Source organism: Epinephelus lanceolatus, chromosome 13 (assembly GCF_041903045.1).
Source record: "Epinephelus lanceolatus isolate andai-2023 chromosome 13, ASM4190304v1, whole genome shotgun sequence".
Taxonomy (NCBI): Eukaryota; Metazoa; Chordata; class Actinopteri; order Perciformes; family Serranidae; genus Epinephelus; species Epinephelus lanceolatus.
Window position 1 is genome coordinate 29,002,951 of NC_135746.1, and position 14,213 is coordinate 29,017,163.

Here is a 14,213-nt window from a genome sequence, read left to right on the forward strand (position 1 = left end):
TATATCTAAAATTATGTTACACAATTATTATTTCACAATTAACTTTTCCCAGTTCATTTCCTTGTTTGTTTGTTTTTTAACTAATTTTCTTGTTTTTAAATTTATTTTTTTACAATTTTTTTTGGGTCATTTCTTCTTTCATTGCTTGTTGCTTTCTTCCCACGTTTCTGAAAGAAAGCAGGCTGATTTTCTGTCAGGTTTCAAAGGGTTAAATGTCATTTTATATTGTGTTTCTTTTGTACCTTGTATTTTAAAGTTTAATGTAAAGCACTTTGAATGCCTTACTGCCAAAATTTGGTATTTAAATAAACTTGCAGCACCAAAATTATAGTTTTCATTATGTATTTTTATCTGTATTTGTATTTATCCTCTTAATATATTATTTCACTTTTTTGTTTGTTTTAACTTTTTTTTTGAATATTGTTATCACAGAAAAAAAAGATGGATGGTCAATATGATGAAACCACAGCTGATTTAAAACAAATAAATGAGTGTGTTAAAACCAGCTAATTGTGATAATTAAGTTCAGCTAATAAACTTGATATATACTGTATATAATATAGTTGCTTTAATCTGTGTGTTTGCATTTGTCTCAGACCTAATGAGGTATTTTATTTTGAAGAAACGCCAGGTGAGTTTGTTCTCTCATGCACGCGCCCAAAACATCCAAGTACACAGCTTAAATTTCTTCAAAGTGTGATTTATATTAAAATCACAGCATCGCCACACAACACCACCCACCCCTTGAACGTCACATCTGGCATTCAGCGTCATGTTCATCACGTTCACGTGTGCTCACCGTCCTGATTTCGCTTTCTCCCACAGCACCTGAAGGTAGCGCTGTTCCCATCCTACGTGAATGCAGCATAAACTGTTGAGGTGATCCATGGCAACAGAGGAGCAGCAACCAACCGCCGAGCCTGTCCTACACACTCTTCCCTAGCTAACACACACACGTACCTCCAATTTCTACACACTCTCCGTCAATGTAGCCGGAATGCACCGAGGAGGAATCACTCTTAACGGCCCCCGTTGAGACATTTCGGTATCAAGGTGACCGACCGGGAGCCAGTCAGCTACCCGACAACGGCTCCACATCAGCGCCAGGTGACAGCAGACAGGACCCGCACCTCGGACCGCTTTAACGGACACATTTTTGAACGGACAAGATGGTAGTAGCTAACGTTTCTGGAGCTTAAAAATAACACAATTCCTCCTTTATTGTTATTGTTATCCGGAGCTGAGCAACATGAAACCAATTTTTAACAGTTTGTGGGCTGAAAAGGCATCATATTTTTGATTAATTTGTGTTGTGTCGTGGCAAGAATCCGACACTGTCCCGGTCCTCTCCTCCGCCGCTCGCTGGCCGTCTCCTCACACCGTCCACTTTATTATTACAGCCCATATCTCTCTTAAGCATCTGAAGCATCATCGTGAAGATGGCGACTGGGTCGGGTTGGCAGCAGTATTACTGCCCTGCCGGTCAGGGGAAATTTAGTTCATCCTCAGCCAGCAGCATGTCCTTTCAGACCGGCATCACCATGGAATATACCCAAGACCTGCACCTGAAGATGAGCAAGAAAATAGCACAGCTAACAAAGGTGAGGAGTGTAATTATGAGGCCTGTTCTTCACTCTCCCCGAACACTGTATCAACCCTTGGGTTAAACCCTCTGCCTCCCGTTCATGTGTGAGAACTCGGCACCAGACCCCGTTGGGAATTCTGCGTATTTAGTCGTTTATCTCCTGTTGATGACAGTTTCTAAAAGGAAACACAAAATGTTGATTTTTATCTTAATTAGAAGCATATTCTTGTACTTTCGGCGTGAATATAATTCAAAAATCACGCATTTCCAAATATAATGAACTCTTTAAATTATTTGGCGCTGCTCACTAGTGCTGTGTTTTGGTGTAGGGATTAAGAGGTAAACTCATGATTAAAGTTGGATTCTCATTAAATACATTCAGATTGGTAGTTTAATTTTAAAATTCAGCTACTGCTTGTTCTTAAAATATTTTAAAATCCCCGATACAAACAGGCATTGAAGTGAAACAGCAAAGAAACCTAAAATTGTGAATTCCTTCAACGTAGTTTGGTGGCAAGAGCGGCACACTTGGGAGGTATGAGCTGTCCAAAGGCGAGCCCGGTCTGTTCGGATGCTGCATCCATCAATATCGGGTCATTAGCCACGGCAATAATCAGATCAGCCATTAATCACCTGTAGCAGCACACACCGTGCTGGCGTTTTGTTTTACTTGGCCATGTTAATGTTGTTCTGGGGGCCCTTATAAATAATCATGCAGCTAAATAAGGCACTTCCTCCAAACTTTGATCCTTCTTGATGACAGCAGTACTTAGAAATGAGACACAGATTAAAAAATAAGACACATGCTCGCTTGATAACTGCATCCTGTTGCAGTTATTCAATTCCCTGTACCCTCTCCGTATTTGCTTATGTAGAATATTTGATTATATGCCTTCTTATTCCCCTGTTGTATGTGTGTTGAATTGGAATTTATGTGCCTTTTGATGTGTATTTATTTATGTAGCATGCAGTTCTGGGAAAAATGTGTACTGTTAATATAGCATACATTCATTCCAGAAGCTTATTAACAGGAATTAGTTCAGTTAAACATTTTATTTGCTTTGGCCCAGCTGACGAGGATGTTATATTTCTCCACTGACTCTACCTGTGGGCTTTCAAGGGCATTTCAAATGTTTTTTATGCCCTGAGGAGCAGTGCTTTCATCTCTCACTTGCTAAAATGACAGGGTTCAAACTTCTAACGCGGAATAGCAACCCCTCCGCCGCATTCACCCAGGGTCAAAGCATGTTTGTAGTTCCAGTGTGTCATTATCATCAAGCTGTAGGTCTAACACTGCCTCACACACGTTTCCAGGTGGCTTTTTTTTTTTTTTTTTTTTGGAGAGGCCTCTTCTTTGCTGCTGAGGACTTTGACACCTCAACTTGGTTATATCCTCAAAGGATTTGCTACTGACACTAACACAAGATTTGTGCTCTCAGTATTTCTCTTTGTTGCTGAGGAGGTGGAGGCTGGGAAAAAAAAATCATAATTCAGCAGCCTTGGGCTAGGTGTGTGCCAAGGCTTAGTGCAGTGTGGGCTCTTTAAAGTCACATTGAAAGGGAAAAAAAGTATTTTCACCTTGTTTGCTCAATCTCTATACCATAACATCCAGTATATGTATTTAACACAAACACTGAGGAAATTACACACATTATATTTTCTATTTTTTAGGCATACTAACAATTTCAACCAACAGATTTTTTATACAGGCAGGTATGTACACATGTCTTCATACCCTCCCATTATACAGCCGACTATGTCAAGAAACGTCGAAGCTTTTGAAGATAAAGCTAATTGAATTCACAAAACAAATTCTTAGAGGCGATTTTTGTGATCACTCTGCTTGAAATTCTTATTTTCAACTTCAGAAATTTCGCAGACGTCTCAGAGTGGCAGCTTGGTAAATGGAACAGTAGCAAACACCTCTTTTACTTTACATAAGGAGTCATAGTTGTGTCACGGTGGATGAATTCAATTTATTTAGCAGAATCCAGTACAAACCCAGTAAGCACTGGGCTGAAATTTGTGTGAAAAGTGAACAATATGAATGCATCTGCTGCTGGTTTGACAGCACTTAAATTACTTTACCTCCATGATAAAATAGTTTTGTTTAGGCCACGTTTTAGCTTAAAGATGTTGAATTATTTTGAGCGGAAAATTAACAAAAGGGCACAGAACAATGTCAAGCAGCAATACCAAAAATGAAATAGTTAAAAAAGGACATGCTTATTGGTAAAATTCTGCACAAAAACGCATCACAAACTGTGCTAAATATGCATTATAATTGCACAATTCCAAGGATGTACAGATTTTGAGTGTCAAACACTTCATTTCCTGCATTCTGGTGAATGTTTATGCACCATTTTGTACATTTTCTGCATCTGTTTATGGAGTTGTCACAACAAAAACCTTCTGATACTTTCATTTATCTAACTTAGGGGGACAAATGAACATGTTATAAATATTGAGGGTTATGTGTCCCCTGAAATCTATGCCCATGCACAAATCATGTCTTTCACATTTAAGGTCATTTCTTTGAGAGACAGGCGAGGCATGTCGAAGCTTTTGTAAACCTCTACAGTGGATTACTTGTGTTACATTATTAACATTGAATGCATCATCATGCAGAGAGTGTTGTAGGGCTGTGTACTGTAATAGGGAGTGTTTTGGTGTTTGTCCATGTGATATCTCAGTTCAGGGCCAGATTTAGGGGCATCCTCTGTGGCTGTGAAGGGGTTGGGCACTTGGATGAGTGCATCAGAGATTACTGAGTTGACATGTCACACAGTACATGATACATTTGCCTGTGACGGACATCAAGTGAACCCTCGAATAATAGGAATTTCAAGCATAGTGATCACAAAATTGCTCATGAAAAGTTCTCAGTTCATCAGCTTTATTTGAATTAAAAATAAAAATACAATATTAAACCTAGTTCAATTGAATATATTGTAGATTTATACATTTATTTGAATATTACAAGGTAAAAGCCGAGTATTTTCATGTAGCATTTACCATCTCAAACAATGGTGAATGGCATTTTCACATGTCAAGTCACATGATTCCCACAGGCATCACATCTGAGCCTCGCATCTCCCGTGCCTTGTTGTATTAAGCCGCAACAAAGCAGGGGAATGGGCCGATAGTATGCAGGCCATCTGCTCTCACTGACCGCTGATCTCTGTGGGGCCAGAGCTGCGTTCAGGAATAAATAGCAACCTTGAAACCTCTCGGAGCAGCTCTCCGACACATTACGAGCTGACTGATTTCCACCTCGCTGTGTCTGAGGATGACTCAAGAGTGATTGAGGCATCTGAATTTTTTATCTCATACTTTGACTGGCCTACTTTAATCCTGAGTGTCTTTTTGTGTTCTTACTTTGCATATCATTATCAGTTTCCTTTTTAGTTCTGACACTCCTGAATTTCTCCTTCCCTTTCTTGTCATATTTTAGGGCTTTTTTTTTTTCTTAACTGGCCTCTTCCTCTTTGAATTTCCTGATTTCTGATGATTATCTGCTCTTTAGAAATGCACCAATACAGAAAGTACAGCATGCAGCAGTGTTGTCAGATCAGCTTTGACTCAAGCATTGGCTCCATACGCTTTTGCAGGGACTTCATGCTTTGTCAGTAAATCAGTCATTGATTGCTCTTCTCCCGTGGCATTGAGTTTCATGATTTGTGATGCGGGACCTGTTTGCTGCCGCTGTTATTTAAGACTTCTCGCAGTAATTTTTAATCCCACAAAGCCGCTTTCCGGCCCTTTTGTGTAGTTTGGGCTCGGCGAGGATTTTGCTGTCATAATTTTTTGGAAAGCCGTATTTCATAAGTTATACTCTCTCTGATGGTTTTGCCTTTTATTGTAGTGCCTCTGTCAAAAAGGAGGTAACATAGGGGTTTTTGCTGCTATGGCAACAAGTTTTATGTAAATTATAATTCAGGGCAATAGCATGTAAGAAGTGGGCCAAGGATTTTTTAAAGGAATGAGCCTGATTTTAAAGCCTGTCCACAGTGAATCAGGGCTGGAAGTTTCTGGTTGTTGTCAGAGCGCTGGGAAACAGAGTGGGCAGCGTCTCATTTTGCATCGTCAGGAGAATGCCTTAAAACAAATGTATTACCTAGCCTAGGGTGTGTGTGTGTGTGTGTGTGTGTGAGCAGGCACGCGTGTGTGTGTGCGCGTGTGAGTGCATGTGTGTCATCATCAGCAATGCCTGACTGACTTTAGCGTCAAAGTGAGTCAGAAATAGACCTCTGAGCTCTCCATGTATTTCTGGACATAGGGATTGAAAGAGACAGAGATAGTGGAATATTGTAGAGTGTGTGTTTGTGTGTGTGTGTACAGTGCTTGCAAGTCATATTTTGTAGTGCTGCAGCACCACAGTGTGTACATAAACATTTCAACAATTCAAATGTGGATGAATACATTTAAAAAAATCGACTTTTTAACCACGCCATCATCCACTAATACCCTCCTGCCTGCTCTTCAACATTTCTAAATTTCTGTCAATTCCATATAATATCGTACAGCTCACTGGGGAATCAGCTACGTCACCATGTGTGGATGCAAAGATACAGTTCACTGCACAAATTCTGGATGTGATTATTTTAAGAATAGGCTTGAAAACTACTGGAATCCAGTGAAACATAATTGTGATGATTCAACTTGAATATGCATGAGTATGACTCAACTATTGTACATGGTCTGTACTGTAGTGCAGAACATACAGGCTCATCCAAGCTAAGATAATAACAGGATTGGGTGTTATTCTCTGATAAAGGATGAATTAATAATCTAAATGTAACTATTATTGATAAGCTTTCTTTCCTTAATGCACCCATCATCTCAGAACTGTCAAGAGTTGCTCCTCTCTGCCTGTGCTTCTTGTCAAACCCCCCGAAATAGATGGAAAATCACACAAACTGCAGTTATCTATTTTTGTAATATCCCCAAATTTCATATTGGCCAAGTGCCTGTTCAGTACTGCAGGGAAAGGAGTGATTCTAAGTGGATACAGATGTGCAAAATATTGACAGATAAGAGTCCCGTTTTGTATAGGCTGTAATTGGGGAAATGCATGTCAGTACCAGTGCCATTTATTGAGTGACTGTAAATAATGGCTGAAAATACGTCTGAAAACACACACAAATAGGCTCTCATCACTCGGCGGCAACATTTAAGCCAAGATGCACGTGTGTGTGTGTGTGTGCATGTGTTTGTTGATGCCATAATCCAGGGGTGGTAGTGCAGTGATCTGTGTAGCTTGGGCAGGGTTAGAGAGCAGATGGTCTGAGCAACATGACTCCAGACTTGGGAATAGAGTAGGGCTGATTCAGTGGGGATTTTTAAGCCTGGTACTGCTCATTCAAATAACACTACCAATACATTTATATTTTTTTAAAATTAAAATATAGAATTTTACTTACAAAATGATTAAACAAATAGCTTCTTTGCATATGATGTCATACTTCGGTGTGCCGCTCAGATGGAGGGAGGCCACTGAAGGCAAAGACGACCAGCACTGCACAAATACCTATGATTTGTGATGGTGATGGCTGTTCCAATCAATCAGATTGGGAAAAAACAAGGGTCACTTTCAGTCCCAAAAATAGCAAGATGTAAAGGGGAAAAGTAAAAAAAGACAGACTGAGAAACAGTGGCAGATGTGGATCAAAAACCTGTGGATAAAAAAACCAGAGTTAACTAACTTTTTTTCTGAAGGCCGACACTGATGTTCCCGTCGCCCTGGTTCCCTCATGAAAAAGCCAGTGGGATATTTTCATCTGATTTTGTATCATTGTAGAAAATAAGTTCTGTGGCAAACAAAAGTGTATGATAGTTACACGTTTTCTCCACAAATTCACACCACTAACGTTAGGCTATATATACTACAAATGACACGATAGTGACACGACTTACCGTTGCCATAACAATGAGTCTGTAACGTCGTGTTTGGCCTGATGACGTTCTGTGGCCTCATTTCGCCACTTGTTAGCAACTACCTTTTTTAAGACAGCTTAAAGCTCCAGAATTCACAAAAGGGGTATTTACTGACGTATTTTATGTCATAGAATAAAACGTGAAGATATCTACGCTAGTGTTAACATAATTTATAAAACGTACCCACTTCAAGACAAGGAAACCGGAAGAGCTTAAATTGCTAACTCATTTCAGGATGTAGTACTCATTCCTTCATCACTCTACATCAAATGTAACTTTTAAAGCGCTGTGTTTAACACGCCTTGAGTTGGATGCAATAACAATGTGCTGTGACAACTTCTCTGTGTTTTTAGCGTTTCACCAGACCTGGGAACAGTTGACCTAGTAGGTAGAAAATAATAGCTAAAGTTAGCTAATGTTAGCAAGTAACGTTAGCTTGACAGCGATGCATCCATGTACAGAGCTGAAATATAAAAGACAATTTTCCTTAAGCATATTAACTCACCTGGCTATAAACAAGTTGGCAGTCGTTTCAGTCATGGCCCAACCATACACAAAATAGTTGTAGTCCTCTAGACTCTTGTACACGTTCATCAGCTCACCGTGTAACGTAAGTAACGTTAGGAGGTATGAATGATGAATTCTTAATTTTTAACGATGATCCAGTCCACACTGGGGATATTGGTCAAGTTGTGGGAAACATCGCTTTTCTTCGTCTTGCATGGCTCATATCCACCGTGAGTGTCAATTTTCTTTGATACCTGCTGCCTGCAGGGTCATCCAACAGTCATGTGATTGCAAACAAGCTATTAAATATCTGAATAGCCAAAAAGTGTTCTGTGAATTCTACCCTTAGTAGAGTGGAAAATACCCCATACTACTACAATTGTACTTCTGCTTTTACTGTTAGGCCTACTGTAGTTGTAGCGAATCATGTTGCTATTGCTAATAGTCTTGTTAAATTTGCCTCTCCATCTGATGCTGTTGTTGCAACATTGCTAGTCTAAATTTCGGCAACAGAGTGGAGCCTGGTTTATTAAATCTTATGATGTTCTCTTAATTAAACAATCAACGAAAAGCATATTCCCAAGACACCTATTAGAAGCAGGTATTGTAAAGTAGCTGTTGAGATGTCAATTCATGTGTAAAGATAATGACAGATTGTTTGTTTTTTTTTTGGTTATCTTTTTGGACCTAGCATTTACTGTGTGTATGTGTGTGAGTGGTGTAAAAGGTGTGGAGTGAGAGAAGCGACAGAGCCCGCTGAGTGACACTTCATTATAAGCCCTTATTTATCACAGAAAACAGGAAGTGCACGAAAGAGTGATGTCACTGCTTTGTGTCCTGAGAGTCGCTTCAGGAGGTGGCAAACTGGAAAGATTACCCCCTCACTGAAAGGTTCTGAAAGAACCGGGCCATGAATTTGTGTAATCTCTAAATATAATTTTAGGAGAATGAAAACACAGAGGAGATTGGTGTGTGTGTGTATGTGTGTGTGTGTGTGTGTGTGTGCGCATGGCGGCCTGCTGCTGCTGTGAGGAGTGCAGCTTATTAACCTCTGCAGGATGCTCCTTCGCTGATTGTCACAATTCACTGTCAGATTTCATTAAGATACGCCCACACACTCACACTCACACACACTCACACACACATATAGGGAGACAGGGAGGAAGATAGGGGGAGAGAGAGGTGCATATTGGCCTCAAGCACTATCCAGTACAAATAAAACACTGCTGACATGCCTGTTGACTTCCACACACATGCTTGGGCGCACACACATACACAGTGGATCACAGATTCGCGAGGTGTGTATGGAGGATGATTTGATGAGTCACTCTTAATGTTTGACCTTGAATGTCTCCTCAGCGTTTGGACAGCCAGAAGCCACATTGCTACTACTCCTCTCAGTTGGCTGATGCAGCAGCCAACCGTGTCGCAGCAACAGGCGAGACACAGAGTGACGCCGGTGTGTGATTGGCTGTTATATATACACACAGCTGATTTATCAGACAAATATTCTGTTGGCTTTGTGGGAAGTCTCAGCCGGTCAGTGTCTTCCACCCCCAGTATGATGGAGGTTTGTCTGTAAACACAGCCTGTGTGTTTTATTATTACTGTTATGAGGTGTCTGACCTGAGAGCTCATTCCAGCGTGGTGTGGTGGGACTGTACTCAACAGACTGTAAAAAAACTGCAATGAAACCTGCCTCACTGATTCACTGAATGACATCTGTTAGTGTAAGGTTTGGGAATTTTAAGGACATGACACTACATTTATTGTATCACAGTATATGGAATACTAGCTGTGATCCAAGGTTATTAATATTCCATCAAATTCATGACACTGTCAAATTTCATTGCTGGTTTGTGACTCAACAAACACAGCAAGCACAACTCCTGTTGTGAATTGGCACTATATAAATGATCTTGACCGGAATTTAATATTGAATATGTATTGTAGAGGTGTCCTGTTTTAATAACAACCTTCAATCAAAAGTATTAGCGCTGACATCTCAAAAGACAACCCTGTAAAAAAACCCCTCTGGTCATTAGGCACCAGAGCTGGGTAAATTATGATTCCAGTACAATATTAGTATCCTGGAGATCATACCAATACCAATGGAGTCCTTCATTCGATACACATAATGTGAATGGAGTGGCGTGTTCTATAGGGCTGCCCTATCAGTGAAAGAAACTCTGAAATAAAGTCTTGACTATCACAATACTCTTGGTAGAGACAACTGCAGACATGATTTTAGCAGCTGGAGGTGGATTTTTTAAAGTGTTTTTAATGGGAATTAATCTTTTTGCTTGCTGTTTTTGCATTACGAAGCCCCACGCATTTCTGTGCTCTAGGCACCTGGCGTCTTTGCTGGAGCGCTCTGAACTCCTCAAGTTGGAAGAACTTCAACTCAGAGCAAAAAAGCGCCCCAGGTCAACTCTTTTTCATCATCTTTTTTCCCATTGTCCAATCGGATGATTTGAGAGGCGGACCTTCTGTGGTAGTCATGACAACAAGTTTACAGAAACTGGTGGTAGCGGTTGCTGGATACCCAGAGCTATACGGCCCGATGATAGACAGCAGGTTGTCAAACTGTTGCCAAGTCATTCTAAAATATGCCTGGAAATGACCATCATCGAGGTGAAGCTCCTGGACCAACTGCTGGTACTCCCCATGACCCACCCGCTATTTTAGGATCTCATGTACCCACACAGATCTCCGTTTCCCTGTGCCCAAAAACTATTTGCTGACAGCCTCTTGTCCTCAACCAGAGCTATAGCAAGTACCCTCTGCCTCAACATTTTAGGAACTAGATACTGATTACTGTGAAAAAACAGTAGATTGACGGTAGATTGATTACACAGGAAGGTTAGTTTAAGGATGTGTTGGTGTCATAGCCTTGCAACAATAAAAAGGCACAGCAAGCATTCTTTTACTATTTTTTTTTTTAAATAGGCAGTGCGGTGCGCCTCGTGTTTTGCAACCTGTAATACACTTTCTGTGTGAGAGAGGCCTAAGGCTCGAGATAACAATATTCTCTCTCTTGTGCTTAGAAATGGTGAATTTACAGCTCACAGCAACTTAATACAATACAGTCTCTGGCTTTTGTTTGATATCTAGTGTTGGAAAAAGATGTTGTTGCACAATTCTAATCCATCGTAAGCGCAGTTAGCTTGTTTAGGCCTACCATATTACATAATTATTGCTGATATACTGAGTGATCCACTGAGCCCATTCAAACTTTTTAATGCTGCTACAAGGAACTTTTAACTGGATATGCAAAAGTCTCTTGTTTCTGCTGATGTCTGTGCGTGACCTACAACAGCAAATGAGACCATCGGTGTGAAGATAAGCTATTTCTATATAGTGTATATCCATACCTTTAGGAAACTGTCTCCGGGTCCGCCCCAGGTCACTTCTAGGATGAAACAATTTACAGCACTCAGATGGCACATGTCATCTTACCTAGCTGCTTACATTTATAGTGACTCCTATAAATAGTCGCTATTCCTCCTCCTCGACCCGACGTCCGTGGGGAGTTAAAATAGCAGCAATCATCGGGTAAAAGTTCTGTGAAAGCACTGGACTCACCAACAGTCATCCACGTCTCAGTCACACAGAGAAAATCCAATCCTCGGGAAGTCAGGAAATCCTTCAGGATAAACGTTTTGTTCGCTAGCGATCTAGCATTTACCAGCCCAAACCTGGCAGGAGCCGGCGGGTTCACGGCGTTAGCTGTACGGGGAGCCACACACAGAGGCTGCAGGTTGCGCAGATTCACCCCGCGCCAGCGAGGACGAGGAGAGCAGGGGCCGCGGGGCTGGAACACCTCATCTGGGCCGACGACAGGTACCAGCCAGGCGTTGACAGGGTCCAGCGAGTGCTGAGAAATAAAGAGGCGAGGCACCGCTCCATACTTAGTCCAAGAAGCCGTGGAAGTGCTCGCCAAACAGGCCTTCAGCCTCACCAGCCGACTGCTGCGTTTACCCCGGTGGCAGTGGCGCTTACGCCGGAGAGGTGAAGCTGGGGCGCGGCAGAGGTGAGCTGGGATCCCTGATAGGAGAGGGGGCAAAGTTTTCCTGTCTTGTTGTTTCATTCATCCTCAGAACAAACACATGCGTGAGCCAGGTAAGCGTCTTTACGACAATACGCGCTAGAGCTCATGGGAAATGTAGGCTTCATTCTGGCAAAACACTACCGCTTTTGTCCACAGGGTCGCCAAAATCAACTCAAAATGAAAGTTCCTTGTAGGGGCTTTAACTTTATATGGAAAAAAACCCCTGAATCGTTGAATATTCGTATTGAACAGCCAAATCGGATTCGACTGACATAATTGTGAGTCAGGTACAGCCCTAGTGTACAGTAGTATAGCCATACTTCCTAATGTTTTGGTGGCATCTTGGCCAACTCTGCCAAATACACCTTGGTTGACATCATCCCACCACAGACTGTATGGTTTGTAGCTACTCCTGCTGCAGAGTCTGCATGGCTGCACACATACAGTAACAGGGCTAATTGTAAGCATCACATGCCTGACACTACCTTGCGGTTATTAATGATTTTAATGTCAGAGTTGAGCCTGTTTGCTGTGTGAGTTTGCTTGGACCATTTAACGGCTCAGAGTTGGATCTTAGCTGCTGCCGCTGTGTTAGCTCCTGCTATCTGGGCAGTTGTTGAACTGACCTGACGGAGAGCAGCTCCAGCGATGGCAGCAACAGAAAGATTGCCAATCTGGCGAGGAGTTGGGACAGTCCAGGATCTGACCCCTATCACAAAAAGGATCGAATGCAGGTATTTTGAGAAGACTTGGTTCTGGGTTATTGTGGTTCATACCTTGAAGGTATCGCACACTGATACCCAGCTCAACAGGCACTGGAGTGAAATAGCAGATTTATGTAGGACCAGATACACAGGAAGAGAAAAGAAGCTGATCTTATCATCAGTTTTTCCCCCAAAAGGCACCCTCAGGTGTTTTACACCTGTCTGCTCCTCTTTCTCCACTTCCTATCGAACATCCTTGCTCTCTGTGTTTATGGCTGTCCGACAAAGAAGGTTCAGCAAGGTTTTAGCTCTTGGAAAAACAAACAAACAAACAAAAAACATCCAGACACAAAAGATGACTTGCACTAAGAACATGATATCCCCCTCACTTATATATTCTCCACTAATGGGCCAGCGGTATGTAACACATCACTGCTTTCCCACAAATCGCCTGGAACGAGCCTCACTCTGCACAGGATTGTTTAACTTTGAGGGCTTTCAGGTGATGTAACAGTCCTTCTGGTGGCCATATTGAAAGGCAGCAGCTTGTGGGCAACAGCAGCTGTGCAGAGCTGCGTTTGTAAATGTATAACATATCCACGTCATTAGAGTTGGAGCAGAAACAGTCGCTTTTTTGGAGCATTGCTGCAGTTTGCTTGTGTGCTGGTTTTGACCAGTTTATGCAGGTGATTTGGAGCTAAAATAATGTTGCTGCAATGCGTGTAATGATGCTATCCCATTAGGTATGAGTTACCTTCCTGTTACTGCCAGATTTCTAATGAAGGAAATCTAAAACATATCTTGAACTGACACAGAGCCCTTCTTTAGATGTCTCTCATTTAAAAGCTCGTAATACATTTTTCATTATTTGCTCATATCTTGCTGGCATATTTCTGACATATCTACAAAACCATTTAATATATTCCATTCCCTAAGCTCTTACAGATTTCAAAAGCCACTTCCAAACCATATTATTCACTCATTCACTTTATCTTACAACACATGAGGCAAGACAGTGTTGCAGCACTCTGAAATGAATAAAATCAGGAGAATAAAAGAAAATCATAGGTATAAATCTGTATACACAACAGCCTTAATGTGGAAAAGGAATAGAAGCTGCATAAAATTGTATGTGGGTGCATTAGTTGGCTGAAAAATCAATATGCAATCCATCATAATGACAACTGTGGGCCAGGTTTTTCTCTGCTCGCTCATTTTATTTCACATCAAACTGTGCAAACTTCTGCCTTCTTCTGTTTTTGTTTATTTCAGCCAAGGAACATGCATGATTTGCCTTAACTACTATCGTAAACAGAAAAATAAATCAGAAAGTATGGTGTGCATTATTTATTTTTTGCATAAGCTGCAGCCATATTGAATTTTAAACACCCTGTAGTATAGTTATTAACTATCAATACCTTAAATGGGT

At 41.2% G+C, this 14,213-nt stretch overlaps 1 protein-coding gene across 2 annotated transcripts in view; it reads left to right on the forward strand.

Moving 5' to 3' along the window:
• Positions 1-876: 876 nt before the first annotated feature.
• The window catches only part of fam184ab (family with sequence similarity 184 member Ab), a 230,620-nt gene continuing 217,283 nt past the window's right edge, over positions 877-14,213 (forward strand). For both annotated transcript variants that reach the window (XM_033648787.2, XM_033648786.2), the window contains exon 1: positions 877-1,601. In XM_033648787.2, the coding sequence (XP_033504678.1) occupies positions 1,440-1,601 (162 nt within the window). In that variant the 5' untranslated portion in view covers positions 877-1,439. The remainder of the gene's footprint in view (positions 1,602-14,213) is intronic.